The sequence below is a fragment of the Camelus bactrianus genome, chromosome 14, assembly GCF_048773025.1.
Source record: "Camelus bactrianus isolate YW-2024 breed Bactrian camel chromosome 14, ASM4877302v1, whole genome shotgun sequence".
Lineage (NCBI taxonomy): Eukaryota > Metazoa > Chordata > Mammalia > Artiodactyla > Camelidae > Camelus > Camelus bactrianus.
The window spans coordinates 55,774,793-55,789,701 of record NC_133552.1 but is presented as its reverse complement, the minus strand read 5'-3'; the positions used below and the strand labels follow the sequence as shown (position 1 = coordinate 55,789,701).

The 14,909-nt window shown below is 37.7% G+C and overlaps 1 protein-coding gene across 5 annotated transcripts in view; it reads right to left on the bottom strand.

Annotated features, from left to right (window-relative positions):
• The window catches only part of GPC5 (glypican 5), a 1,166,213-nt gene that overhangs the window by 878,320 nt on the left and 272,984 nt on the right, over positions 1–14,909 (bottom strand). For all 5 annotated transcript variants that reach the window (XM_074378413.1, XM_074378414.1, XM_074378416.1 and 2 more), the window contains exon 5: positions 3,009–3,134. In XM_074378413.1, coding sequence (XP_074234514.1) covers positions 3,009–3,134 — 126 coding nt within the window. The remainder of the gene's footprint in view (positions 1–3,008; positions 3,135–14,909) is intronic.

Genomic DNA, 14,909 nt, shown 5'->3' with positions numbered 1-14,909 from the left:
TCCAGCATCCCCAATGTGGTGTACGTTCACTTGATATTCATGTCTTCAACCATTATTTATCTCAACCAACTGCAGGCCTCTGAAATGAATATCTTACATGGGGTTCTTAGTGCCTTCCCACACTGATCACGGCTATACTTCGCTTTTTTCTCCAGGAAAAAAGTAGCTAATAGTTCAGGATTGAAACATTCACCAGAACTTGACTTTATATTGAAGCTGTCTTAGATAACTTCAATAGTTCAATATTGAACCATATCCATTAATGCTTTGACAGACCTATATCACAGATTACTACAAAAATACAAATTGGTTAGAAATGAAATGTTAAAATAGCACTTTTATTTCAAAAAAGAACTATAAAAGTAAGAAAATAATAATGGCCCATAACTCTGTCACTTTTTAACATCTGGTTTAACTAAGTATAAATAAATACAATGCAAATAAAATAATAAAAGCCTCCCCAGTATTTTTTAAGTATATTACCGGTTTTTTGTGTAACTGTCTGGAAATATTCCATGCAGAACGAATAAATATCACTATATTTACTTACTCAAATCTGCCAGTATAACATGTAATAAGCAATATTAGACTATTTCACTTAATAATTATTTGAAAGTATTCCACATTAGCAGATATAAATGTGCATAATTTTTGACTGAGAAATATTCCATGGTGACTATACCATAATCAATCAGATATTTAGATTTTAGCATTGACTTTGCATTGAAAATGAAAAAAGTACTGTTCTAAATTTATGTCAAGAATTGGCTGAGCCATGAATGAAATTACAATTAAAATTATATCTTAAAAGTGTCAAAGTACCCATGAGGATTTTCTCAAGATCAAATAGCAAAGAGAACCACCCAGACAACTTACTCAGAAGCATTAGGGAATAACGTTTTGGAAGACTTCAGTGAGATAACTCTTGTGAAACCTTAGCTGACTGCTAGAAAATAATTAGGGCTGAAAAATGTTCATTTGGGCAGTAGCCTAGAGATGGTGGCAGGGAGCCAGTGTGCGAGGTCGTCTACTGGTCCAGAGAGGCCAGGGAAAGTGGTTGTGACCCATGAAGTAGGGACAAGGAGAAAAACATATCCTCAAGGAAGGGAAAACATCACCCAAGGCGATGAGGCAGGAGGGTTGTTTGAGAAAAAATTAAGCCAAGTGAAAAGTTTTCACTGGAGTGAACACTGTGCTCTTGGAAAGTCACTCCATGCCCTTGGAAAAGGCTGACAACAAGCGGCCAGGTGGTGGTGTAGGGAAGGGCAGACAAGAAAATAATGAGAATCGCTCACTTTCTTTGCCAGATGACATGCGGACACTTTCATAGAGAGTTCTTGCTAAAGATGAGCTTTCTGTATTCATAAACTATGAATGAAGTCTTTAAAAATCCATTATGAGGAAGAAAATATAATCTTTGATATTTTTAATAATACGATCCCTCTAAAAATTTTTCCCAAATCATTGATTTCTCCAACAGCATCTCCTGTTATGCAAACCCCAGAGCAGACAGTCAAGGGAAGAATGGGACAAATTGAAACGAAGGTTCTTGCAGCTCTAGAATCAAGTGTATAACATCATACAATGTGCTCTATTAAATGTAGGTTTATTATATACTAAATCACTCTTTATCAACTTGAAATTCCTACTACCCCTTGAAGAAAAACTGTTCCTACACAGAAGTGTTCAATTGCAGTTTGAACACTGTGAAAGGAGAAAGTGTAAGTCACAGTAGAATTTAATTAGGAAGTCTAAGCGGCAGAAATCTTATTAACATGAATATTATAAGGACTCAAAATACTATGCATGTTATGACTGCTCTCAGTAAAGGCAAGAAAGATATATTTAAAAATACATTTCAACATCCAAGGAGCATAATGAAAAAAGAGTACTAGCCATGTCAGCCAACTATTTATTTAAATTTAATTACAGTTCCTGTCTTCAATAATTATTTTCTATGAAATCTAAGGTTCCCTATGAGATATTCAGATATAAACTACAAGTAATCATTTAATATATCAGGAATATAACCTTTAACTGTAATGAATATGATCACCCAGAAATATGCAATCAGTTTTTATTATATAAATTTATATTAAAATTAATTACAGTATATATTTATCATAGAAAATTGAATTTGCTAAATGACATTTTGAACGAGCTCATCATTCTTGTGGTAACTAAACTCCATATCTTTACACAGAGTAGGCGTGTTTCTAAATCAGAAAGACTGCTCAAAACGAAATACACTAAAACATTCCAGCCCAAACCCAACACAGGCCCACAGCCTAGAATAATCACCAGCACTGGAAAAATCAAAGGACTAATTCCCAGCCAATTATACTGACCAACACTATTCTTACAGAGGGAGAATTTAGGACTTTCTCAAGCTCAGGAGATTACCTAAGAGCGCAACCAGTTATGGGAAGCAAAGGAAAATAAACTGCCAAAGAAATTCTAGACAGTGGGGAGAAAAAGGTAGAAAAATTCACTCCTGAATTTGAGAAGAACTGACAACATGCAAATAAGCAATGCTTCAAACATAGAAGTACCAGCACTCTTACACACGCACGCGCACTTAGAGAGACAACTGCAGGATAGGCTTGTTCACACTGCTGTGACATATCTATGTTTCAACCAATCTTTGCACACCAATTCACATTTCACCAGATTTCCTCTTTTTAATACTAATAAGTGAAAATATATATATATTTGAGAAGGAAGACAGACTGGCTAGAAGTTAATACTTAACTGAAAAAGTGAGACTGTTGGGTAAGCCACAGATCGGTAGAAAACAAGAGAGAACTTTCAGAACATCACAGAATGCTAGCACATTTCCAAAATGTCAAAAAGGATCAAATTTATTTTTTTAACAAACTCAAGGGAAGGAATTAATATATCCTCTAACCTGTGTGGCAAAGTTAAAACTGAAGGAATCCATTCAAGTTCTGGGAAAAGAAAGTAAGGATGCAGGTGGTTATGTTACATTATGTTTTCACAGAAAATACCTTTTGACTATATCTTCTCCACTCCAGCACGGCCGTCCATCACCAGCTGCTAATTCATTAACACAGAGCTGATCAGCCAGGCCGCCGTAGAATGTTCTGTACAGTCGAAGGCTGTTGATAAATTCTCTGAGTGGAAAAACAAGGAAAACAATTAAAACCAGAAATCCATCATACATGCCAATATAAATGGCATGATTTGTTATGCATGATGTTTACAATGCAGCTTTTTCATTTTTCTGTACTTATTTTCATATATTTAATACTTTACTAACAATTGAAACAAAAATTACACTTAAAAATATATTCGGATTTATTCTTTTAAATAGAAGTTTCCACTGGATATGAATTCTATATGACTCCAGGTTCAAGAAGTTGTGAATGGTATACACACAAACCCCACTTTGGCATCCCTAAAAGCCCTCACTAGCTACTGGCATCTAAACCACCTTCTTTTCCATATAGAAATATCAGAGGCTTAGAACAAGCTGACTGATTGCTTACTGATTAAAAGGTTAGTAGACTTGGGTGATTTTTCCATCTGGGACTTCTCTTTGATGTCTAAGAACATAAAGTAATATGTCTTTACTAAATATGAGAGAACTCAGATATGTAATGCATTTCAGAAGCATGAATAAAAAAGTTATTGGAAGGAGTAATATTTAAAATACATTGAGTTTTATTCCCTCCCTCTCATACTACTTCCCCTTCCACTGTCAATTATTGGAAAGGCAAATTCAACAAAGAAAGTTGTTTTTTCTTTTCATTTTACCAAAAAAGAAAGGAGTAGGGCGGGGGATAAATTAGGAGTTTGGGATTAACAAATACACACTAATATATATAAAATAGATAAACAACAAAGGCCTACTGCATAGCACAGGGAACTATATCTAATATCCTATAATAACCTAAAGTGGAAAAGAATCTGAAAGAGAATATATACACTTATGTGTGTATATATATATATATATATATAAAACTGAATCACTTCACTGTGCACCTGAAATTAACAAAACATCATAAATCAACTATACGTCAATTTTAAAAAGCAGTTTGTTTTTAATTTAGAAAGCCAAGACTTTTAAGTTTTAAAACCAAGGCTTTGAGGTCGCAAGAACTTGAGTTGTAGCATTTCAAAAGACCAAGTCCTATTTAGTTCTGATGTTTCTACATAAACAAGTGTTTTTGGGGAAAAAAATGAAAAGTCACTAGCCTGATACAGAGGAAACACCCCCTGGACTAGAAGTAAGGGACAGGAGAAGGAAATGCTGGAAAGAAAGCAAATTTTAGAAATTCAGGAATGAGTGATTAAAATGTAGCAATCTATGAGGGGGAGAGTATAGCTCAGTGGTAGAATGCATTATGCACAAGATCCTAGGTTCAATCCCCAGTACCACCACTTAAATACATACACCTAATTATCTCCCCCCACCGAAAAAAAACCAAAACCAAAACCAAAAACTCTAACACAAAATGTAACAACTACAAAACTGCATTCTCTACTGATATTTTTAAAATAATTTTTCTTTAAAATTGATATCAAAGAGAAGGGATGGCTCTAAATTATAGTTGGAATAACCAAATTTTTACAAATTAAATCTGATTTTGACAGCACTGAGGCTCTATCAATTCATAATTCTCTTATTGATTTTCAAAGAATAGTGGAAATTGCTGGAGTTGTAAATAACCACTAATCTGTAACTTTAAAATATGTAAGATCTACAATCATAGAGAAGATCAGAAGTTACCATGGCAAATGTTTGGTGAGTATTTAATCAAATTTTTAGCAAAGTTGTCCGGACAAGTGATAACAAAAGAGTAGCAGGAAACATAAGTCTCTAGCTCATGCTCAATCAACAAAAAATTACGCTTTATTTTCTCACTAGCAAAGTTAAATGCTTATTTATACTTTATTGATTTCCTCTAGAAAATAAGTCTCTCCATGATGACTACGTCCCTACTAATGGTCATACATGAACAGATACCAATTCTCATCCTGCAGCTCCAACATAATTGATAAAACCAACTGGTTCTTTCCTAGAAAGGTAGGATTTTAATGAACAGAAAGATGTGTGACAAGTCCTGAATTCTGTTCACTATAAATGACCACCTGTTTGGAATCAAAGAATCTTCTAGAAATAAAGAGGCCTGGCACAAGTGGCTGCAAATGTTGAAACCTCCAAATTGATTGCGTAGAACTGAATAGTTCAATTTTTGGCCCCCAAACCTACTTCAATCTCGGTAAACGGTGCCCTCGTTTTATTTCTCCCCTCAAAACCAATGGCTCATAATGTGCAAAGCTTTACATCTTTCTTTTCCAGCCCCCATTCCCAATGCTACTGCCACTACCTTAGCTCAAGCTTTGATCGTCTTTTTCTGGAATTCATGCACCAGGAGGACATACCTCCAAACTGTTCCTTAACAATCACTTCCCATCCTCCATGAGAACCACCTTTTAAAATTCAAATCTGATGGTCCACAGATCATGCCACCCACTTGCTCAAAGCCATCAACAGCTCCCTATTCTCTACAGCATGAAATCCAAACTTCCTGGAAAGGTATATAAGGTATATATTTCTCTCCTCTCTCATTTCCATTTCAGCAATGACCCAAACTCTACTTTAGGGTTCTACAAAAGTAAGATGCTTGCTGTTCCCCCAGGCATACCTCCACGGCTCTGAGTGCATTCTCTCCAAAAGGATTGTCTCCTAGAAGATTTCCGCTCATTCTATAAGCTATCAGCTATCAATTATTTGTCAAAATACTAACCACTATGGAGTACCAAGCTCTGTGTTAGCACTAGGTGTTCACAGCTAAACGAAACGATCCCTGCTTTCTAAGAATGCACATTCTGGTAAAATCTATAATGATAATACAGTGTTAATAAGCAGTGGCACATTCGAGGACAAAGAAGGAATCAGGAAATATAAAGATAACAGTGCAGTGTTCCACACAAAAGCAAAGAGAGAGAACACTGTGTGTTCAGAGACTCACATGCAGTCAGTGTAGCAAGTGAGGAGGGTGCTTATGGGGAGGAGAGTTAAAGGTGGGAGGAGGCCAGATTATAGTCAGCCTTCTTGATCACCATAAACTGTTTCTGTTTTATTCAGAAGGCAGTGACAGCCATTAGACGTTTTCCAGCAAGCAAGTGCTGTCACCATCATCACAGTACCATGGAAATAGACAGAATAGCAGTGAGGTCACTTAGGGGAATATAACCAAGGTCAGACAAAGAAATACAAGGATGTGAAAAAAAAAAAAAAACCCTCCCAGTGAGTGTAAGGAAGAGTGATAGACTTGGAAAACATTAGGAATCTTGAATTGACAGGTAAAGTAAATGTTTTAAGAGAACTTCTAATTGTCTTCCTCCCCTACTCAGGGGACTGCGGGAAAGGCTGTGTTATTCACTGAGGTAGGAAATAAAGGAAAGGAAACAGCACCTTCTCAGTGCCCCCCATGATATGAATGGTTGCCCTTATTTTGTTCAGTATCTTCATCTTTCCATGGCATAGATCACTTTCTATTCTAGCAGGTAACTTACTTATTTACTATGTTTTACTGTTTCTTATCTACCTCCCACTCAAGGATAAAGGATTCAGGCAGACAGGGGGTTTTGGGGGGTTTTTTTTGTTTGTTTGTTTGTTTTTTGGTTTGGTTTGTTCACCTCTATAGATCTTAAAGCAGTGGTGAAGTCAGTCCATGGACTCAATAAATAGTTATTAAGTTAATAAATGGGTCATTAGCTTGTTCCCAAATGTCCCAATTCTCTACCTTCTGGGCACAAAGCCCCTTGGAGGTTAGCTTTGATTATGTAACATGCTCTGGGTTCTAGTAATGTTTGCAGAAGTGACGTTTGTCCCCGTCAGGCTTAAGCTTTGGGGACCAAAGTGGCTCTGTCAGCTTCTGTTGCCCTCTGCCCTGCTGGAAGGCAATGCAGCTGCTCTGTCGTTCTGAGGCTGAAACTCAGAGCATCGGCGACTTGAGCAGCACTCCTGCTGGTCTGAAGTGGGCACAGGTTGTGAACAAAAACAATTTGCTGGTTCTAAACCAGTGGCAGGTTGAGGTCGTTGGCCACCACATCACAACGTGGTCTCGTTCAACTGATACAAAGATAAGAAAAGAAAATTAATAACTGATGGATCATAAATTCTGGAAAGAAGAGAGAGGATGGATTACTGAAAACAGCATGGTTAGCTTAGGAGCAAATTCTCTGAAACTAAGATAATAGAAGAAATTCTATGTGACTGTTGAGATAAGGTCTGATTTGTGAGGACAGTAACTGAGGAGAGAACCTACTTTGGAACTCTATATTCCATGTTTGGCAGTTTTTAGGTCACAGGAGTTCAGAGTAGTGTTGCAAAAAGTGGTGGCATTGAAGGACCAGGAGATCTATACTGCATATAGAAAAATAACACAACATTGTAAAATGATTATAAATCAATAAAAATATGTTAAAAAGAGAAAAAAAGAAAAATAACAGTAATAATTGAATTGGCAATAAATAAAGGGGTTAAATCATTGGTAGTCATAGGGAGGTTAAAAACATTTATCTTCTGCCACAGAGCCAGTTAATGTTGATCATGGTAGAAGAATCCATACTTCAGTTCCCAGATTAACGCTCAGTCACCTTTTAAAGAAAATGCACAAGGCCTTCCTTTTTCAGTTTTACATGAACTGTCTCAATGAATAAAATATTGTATTCTTTGGATGATTCAAAATTTAAGTTGCTGGAAGGGTGACTATATCCATACAATTATTTTTCTACAGTCATGAGAATATTTCCAATTAAAGTTAGGAGAAAAATCAATGTAAGGAGATGCTAGAAGCTGCAGCTGATTATCCTTGAGGGGCCTGTTACATGCATGTTGGTTGCTCATCCCAGTCTTAAGACATCTCTAGAATATAGAACACAAATGTAAATATCAAGAGCAACACTTTAAAATATGTTTTTTAAAGAGGATGCCTTGTCAGAACATTTATTCAAAGCCTATGTCAGGGCGTTATGCAAATTTGTAATTTCTCATTTGGGATTGCAAATGATATCTCTGACTCCAGTTTTGCCCTCCCACCCTCCCTTCAATGTATGCCGCAAGCTATCACCAGAATCAGCTCCAGAAAACATCCATAACCCTTTTCTGCTTTAAAATCTTAACCATTCAGGTCAAATGTCTCACCGTGGTTCAGAATCTCTCCACTCTTTGCCCCTTTGTTTCCCATGACAGACTCCTTCCCTCCAGTCACACGCCCCAGCAAAAAACCACACACTTCTACTGCGTAAGAAATCTCAATATTTACTGCATAAGATTCCAAGGTGAGCGCACGCAGTTTCTTCCACCCAGAATTAGCTTCCCTCCCACTTCCGTCTCCCAACCTTCTGTCCTTCCTTCAGGATCCAGTTTAAACCTCCTCTCCTCTCTGTCTCCTGGCCTGACCAGCCTGTGAAGCTTTTGTTGCTTCATCCTGTTTCTTGTGCCACACTTGGCATCTGTTTATTTCGCCCTGGGTATCTGGTGTTGCAGTTTCTCTGTTTGTATGCCTGCCTCCCTGACTAGAGGGTGCGTTCTCTAAAGATGAGACCCACGTCTTCTTTATACCCCCAGGCTTTGGACCACAGTGTGGTGCCCAGTGGGCACTCAGCAAAGTCTTATTGAACTGGCTCCAGCTGTGGTGTTAGTTTTCAACAACTTCCAGAATTAGACGTTTCTACAAGTACATTTTTTTTAATGACAAATGATAATTTAAAGTCCTGACAGAGCACAGTCAACTTGGGAAACTTTATATTAGGGGACCCACTCCTAGACTGTGGAGAAATATCACAAGGACCTCTCTGGTGTGTTACATTAGAAGATGGAAGAAATCAAATGGGCAGGACTACAAGCTGTGCCAGATTCTACTAAACAGGTTCAGGACAGAATCTCTGTATCCATGTGATGCAGAAATGAATATGGAGTGGCACATTACTATTTAGTCACACTCCTGTGTAAGACAGCTATCATAATTCATATATCACAGATATACTATATTTATAAGGATAGAGTTAGAGAGAGCCTTAGAAATCATCTAACCTATCTGTGCTTTATCACCACCGAGGAGACCTATAAACTGTCTACCTTGATTTCTCCCTCAGACATTCAGATTTCACATTTTGGGGTAGGACTCAAATATCCTGAGTTTTTCTAAAAGCTTCCTACAGGATCCTAATGAGTAGCCTCTTATTTTATAATCCAGGAAAGTGAAAACCAGAGAAGTGAAAGGACTTGTGAAAAGTCAGTAAGTTAGTAATTCATTTAGTTACTGAGTCAGGAATTCAGTCAATGTAGACCTCAGAACCACTGTATCTGTAATTAATGAAAAATGCCATCACTTAGCAATGTTAGGTAGACACTGGATATTTGATAAAGTCAAAGTAGCATGAATCTTTACAGAGAAGAATAATACTTCCATCTGTTTCTAAAATCTTACAGAAATGATCACGCTTAGTTGTAGCTTGGTAGACGAGAAAACAGATACTTCACTTCTTCCTGCCAGAATCTACACTTAGAAAGTAACATGTTTAGACAGGTTTTATCTGTATCTCTTTACCAGTCTGAAAGGTCTGGTGTTGGAAGCAGAGAGTGGAGTAAATTCTGATCGCTGGCTAATGAACAGCTTCGCACGGCATTGTGCGAAGAGGGAAAAGGCTGTAGCACAACTGCTCATTCACAGCGTACAGCCTCCTTTGCTCCGAGCTTCCTGAAGGCAGGAGAGGAACGCGGAGCAGCCTAGTTATTGCTTCATTGCTTCCCATGCCCTGGAGGCCAGCAGAGCCAGAAAGGGCTCCTGACCCATCACGTGGCAAAAAAAAAAAATGAAAGGAAGTGCAGCTCCCCCTGAAGTTGTCATTTCTAGTTCGGCTGACACAGGAATGCCCTGTTACTGCTCTAAAACTGAGTGACACTTCCGACTGGCTTTCCCATTATCATTTGACTTTAATAATTTTTAATGACAAGAGCAACTCATCTTTTTGTGAGCAGGAAAATAGTGAAAAGGCACATGAAGAATAAGTTAATATCTGTCTCTCCACAGTGTTTCCAACCTCCCTCCTGAGGGAGCCAATGTTAACAACCTGGTGCACTTTTTTCAGCTTCCTCTATGCGCAAGCTAACCAATAACCAAAAACACAGACAGAGACAGAGACGGTTTAGTTTTACAAAACTGGGACCAAGCTGTACACATACACACAGCTGGCTTTTCTCACTTGACAATGTATCGTGAACTCCTTTTAGGCTAATAAATCCAGGTCTTATTTTTCTATCGCTGTATAATATTCCAAAACCTGCACAGAGCAACACTAGCATAATTTATCAAACTATTCCACTGAGCCAATTTTCACTTTTTAATTTATGAGGCCGACCTGTTCCTCTTACATAAGAAGGGTGACAACCACGTGTTTTGAACTTTGCTGACTTTCTAGAGAGCCGTTTTCACTTAAGCATATGGCTCTAATCTACATTTGATTTTGCATTTCACTTCATTAGACTGTTGCTGGAAACAGCTGTGTTCAAAAGGTAACCCTTTCAATCTTCTGTCTTCATCTAGTGGGCATTTGTTTTCATTTCAGAACGTTTATAAACTGTCGCCGTAGAGCGCTTCCTCGTCTTTTCTCCCCTTGAACACCATATAAAAGAGACTTTTTAATTTTGGCCAAGGCTAATTATCTGGAAAGTATTGGAGAAGAATCTGATTTTCAAATGGAACTTGTCTCTGCGGAATGTTTCAGACCACACGTTTCTGTATTTAATGACATATTGATTTTTTTTTTAGCCCTCACGTCAGTTCGCACATAATACAGAACCGAAATTAAAAGCAGCGCCTCACACGCTGTTTGAAAATATCTGTAGAACAGAGGTCAAATGTGCAGTTTGCTAGTTAATGGCCCGAGGCAGAGTTAAGGTTAATGTGGCACTAATGAACAGGCTCAAACCTGCGGAGATGTCTGACCACGGCTGTCAAACAGGAGACAGTTAAAATGTCAGTATCCTGCCCGGCAGAGGAAACGCATAATTACATGTTTCTAGATAAGGACTGTTTTCTCTTGCAATGCTGACTCTGTTTCATCATTTTACTTAATTGTAACGAAATCATTCTAGTTGACAAAATACTGATATACATCTTGAGAAGAGACTTCTAAAGATTTCTCTCGATTTCTGTTCTACAGCAATAATCGTTGTAAATGCTTGGTGATAATTAAATATATACAGGCAGACTGGCTCTTGGGAGAAATGAAATCAAGTTTCCTGGCCCCTCTCTGATCGGAGAGATGGGGGCAGAAGGTGAATGTAACACTTGGAAGCAAAGCAATAAATGGCACCAACACGTTTCATCACAAACAGAAGTGTGTTTCGAGCACATTGCCATTCATATTTGATTAAAAATAAAATACTTCTTTTTGTTCTAAGAGAGTAACTCAGAAAGTCTGCTCTGTGAACCCCACGTGAACCCGCCACTCACGATGGAAGTTGTGACCTAAGAAACCGCACCATTCTCAAAGAGAAGGATTTTTTTTTTCCTTCGGACTAAATGACTCCTGGTTTCTTCCTCCTGTTGGGAAGTCTTCTTGTTCGTGAGAGGAGACTGTCCTTCCTTAGCAGATGCCCTGTGCTTTCTCAGCAGCACTGCTGGGGTTCAGGTGGGCGGTAGGTTGAGAAGAACCAGGGAAGATAACGGGGAAAGAGCCTGGAACTACGCTAACACCCTCCCAGCCCCTCTGCAGAGGATTCCTTGCTGGCAGGCACTGCACGTTGCAGACTCCCAGGTGGTGATCTGACACCAGCCTTGAGCTGGACGTGCAAAGCCACCTACACAGTTCAGACACCTCCATGCGCACTTTTCGATATCCCTCAATCCCAACACATTCCTATTTAATGCACCAGTAAAAAGCACCCTTTCCAAAAGCATCCTCCTCTAAAGGGAGTGATTTAAACCTGATGTCAAAACGAGGTTTTCAGAACAAGCTCTCATCCCATTTTCCCATGTTGTAAAATGTACCTCAAGAAGCACTTACTCTGTTCTCCATTAAAAAGGACATTAAACCAAGACCTTAACTCATTTATAAAAATAAACACAGGACCAAGCACCCAGTATTTAAACAAATCAGATAGTAATAAACTGAGCATCCATCCCAAAAGAGATGTGATATAATATCTCCTACCTCGTAACTTTTTGTTCATTTTAATAAAAAAATGTAATTATTTGTTCAGTTCCACTAGTTTCAAGAAGCATGCTATTAATTTTTCAATAGAAAAAAATGCCTAGGACCTGACTGGGTCAAGACCAATGAGAAGATTAAGCTAAATGGGATATCTGCAAATCTAACGATTCTAATATAGGTCATTTACACAAAGAAACATACCTGTATTTTGAGATTCAGCATTTTAGGTCAAAGCTTGAAAGTTACTCTCTTTCGCATTAAGATATTTTCTGTGTTTGCTAACATTTCAACTATAAACTCCATGGCTAGGGGACAATGAAAACATATTCAGAACAATATTTTCCTCTCTCAGCATGAGCAGAATGTTAACAAAAAACTTTAACTTTGACAGTCTGCCAAAAAATGGCCCTCTTCCTCATTTCTTCTTTTCTCTTTTATTTTATGACTTTCATCAGATATTCCTGGTCACCTCCACGTACAAACCTGTCTGATTGCTGGACAATATACACCTAGTACAAACTATTCTCACTTCTATTTTCAGTTACTGTATACCTCTCAGGGCAACTATTTGTGTTCCTGGATTCTGATATCAAGATGGCCTTTCAGGTCAGGAAATCTATAGTAAACAAGGTTCAAAGAAATTTATTTTAGTCTTCAATTATATTCCTATTATTCTAATAATTCTCATTTTGGAAGAAATTACTTTTGAACATTACCTGTAACCCAGGTATTATGTATTCCCAGCTTCTGAAAGGTGGCACAGAATACTGCTGACTAAGGTTGAAAAACATATAATCACATTTCCCCAATTATGACATCTAAAATATAGTCCATATGATCAGAACTAAATACATCCTTCCATTATGATTATTCATACATACTTTTGTTTTATATAAGGCTTAACTTACACTAGAAAATGCAGACAAACCAAATACACTGAAGATTATAAATCTTTTGGAGTCCCTCAATTTGCAGGACCCAAAGTTGCAGCGTTCCATGTCTAACAAGATCTTTGCTGAAGGAGGGACAAACCAGCACAGCAAAAGGAGCACCTTAGACCTGTTGATCTTCAAAAGCCATCAAACAGAATAAATCGTAATTTTTTAGTAGAAAATTTAATTCTGAAAGTCGGCAAGTCTATGAATATGACCCTAAACAGAAAGAATCATCCCAAAACTACCGTCAAACTTTCACCAGGCGGACTTCCAAGAGAAAGATTCCACATGTGATTCTGGAGACCATGTTGTGCCCTAGAAATGGTTGACAAAAATTTGTGTGTTGGAGTGAAGATGAGAAAAATTTTTTTAAAGCAGTGCCTCTATCAAGTGATATATTTCACTCTAGAAACATTTCATACATTTTTGAGGACACTTATGGAGGAATTGACACCTCTGTCTTCCATTCAACAAGCAGCTGGATAAAAATATGAGCATCTCTTGGTTCTACCTGCTCCCCATTTTTCCCTCTTATCTGTATGCCTGATTTAGACACTGCAAATGCCATGGATAGATTTAAACTGATGGAACATTCTTTGCTATGCAAACCAAGTGGAAGAAAGTGCTTGACGCTCTTGCTGTAGATGGAGCCCTCATGATGCTTCTAAATATAATTAATTTTGCAACTTTAGTAAAAGAAATGAGCCTCACTCATCATCCTGATGCAGGTCCCATAGATTCTGCTAAAAATTCTGAAATAGCTTTTATGCACCCCTATAAAAATCATCAATTTCAATATGACACAAATTTAAGTCCTCCTCATCTCTTACAAAGTTTGAGAGAAAAAAATCGAGTTGAATTTGAGGTTCTTTTCAACTCTGCAGACATTCACTAACTTTCCAAAGGAAAATGGATAGAAGATTCACTTTTTGTGAGAAGGAAGGAAGAAAGGAAGGAAGAAAGAGGGGGAGGAAGTGGAGGGAGAGTAGAGGAGGAAACCTATTCTCAAGTATATTATACAAGGAGAAATTTATTCACAGCTTGATGTTCTTGGTGGGGGTATATTTTGAGCCACATAAATTAGATAACCCTACAGTCATGATTATAAACACTACTGAATAGCTTCTAGCTCATCTGGCAAAGCTGCTACTTACTGGGAAATAGAAGGTTTTTGGAGAGCCAGTTTGAAAAAATGTCCAATTTAAAGGTCATTTTCCTATGGCTAAGAAAAATTTTTATTATTCTTTCTGCAGTGAGGAATTTGAGATTTCTACTCACATTAACTAAAATCTGACAGCCTCAACATTACAGATGTCATAAGTTAACTTGAAGCCCAAAGCATTATGGACCATCAATATAACTTGAATTTAGAATAAATCTCATGTTCCCTGATTTAAGCCTATTTTCATCTAAGCAAGTAAGCGATGAGAATTCTAACTGTAGACACTGATAACCACATAAGTTTGCTTCCCGTAATTTTCAATAATGTTACCATTAAAACAAAGTGAGCAGCATCCACTGGACACCAACCATGTGCACGGAACCACATCTAAGACCATCACAATTTCAACTTCTAGTTTATACCAAGTAGTTGGACCATCTCTCCTTTCAGCACAAATATTGTTGACTATGGGCTTAATTTTCCATCACTTGGATTTAGTTTCAGATATTCCATGAACTGGTCGTTAATCTTTCCATGAACGTCTAGAAAGTAAGAGTAAACCCAGTTTCAAGTTTTTATTTTTTATGTTCATTTTAGGTGGAGCCACTGCTTTTCAG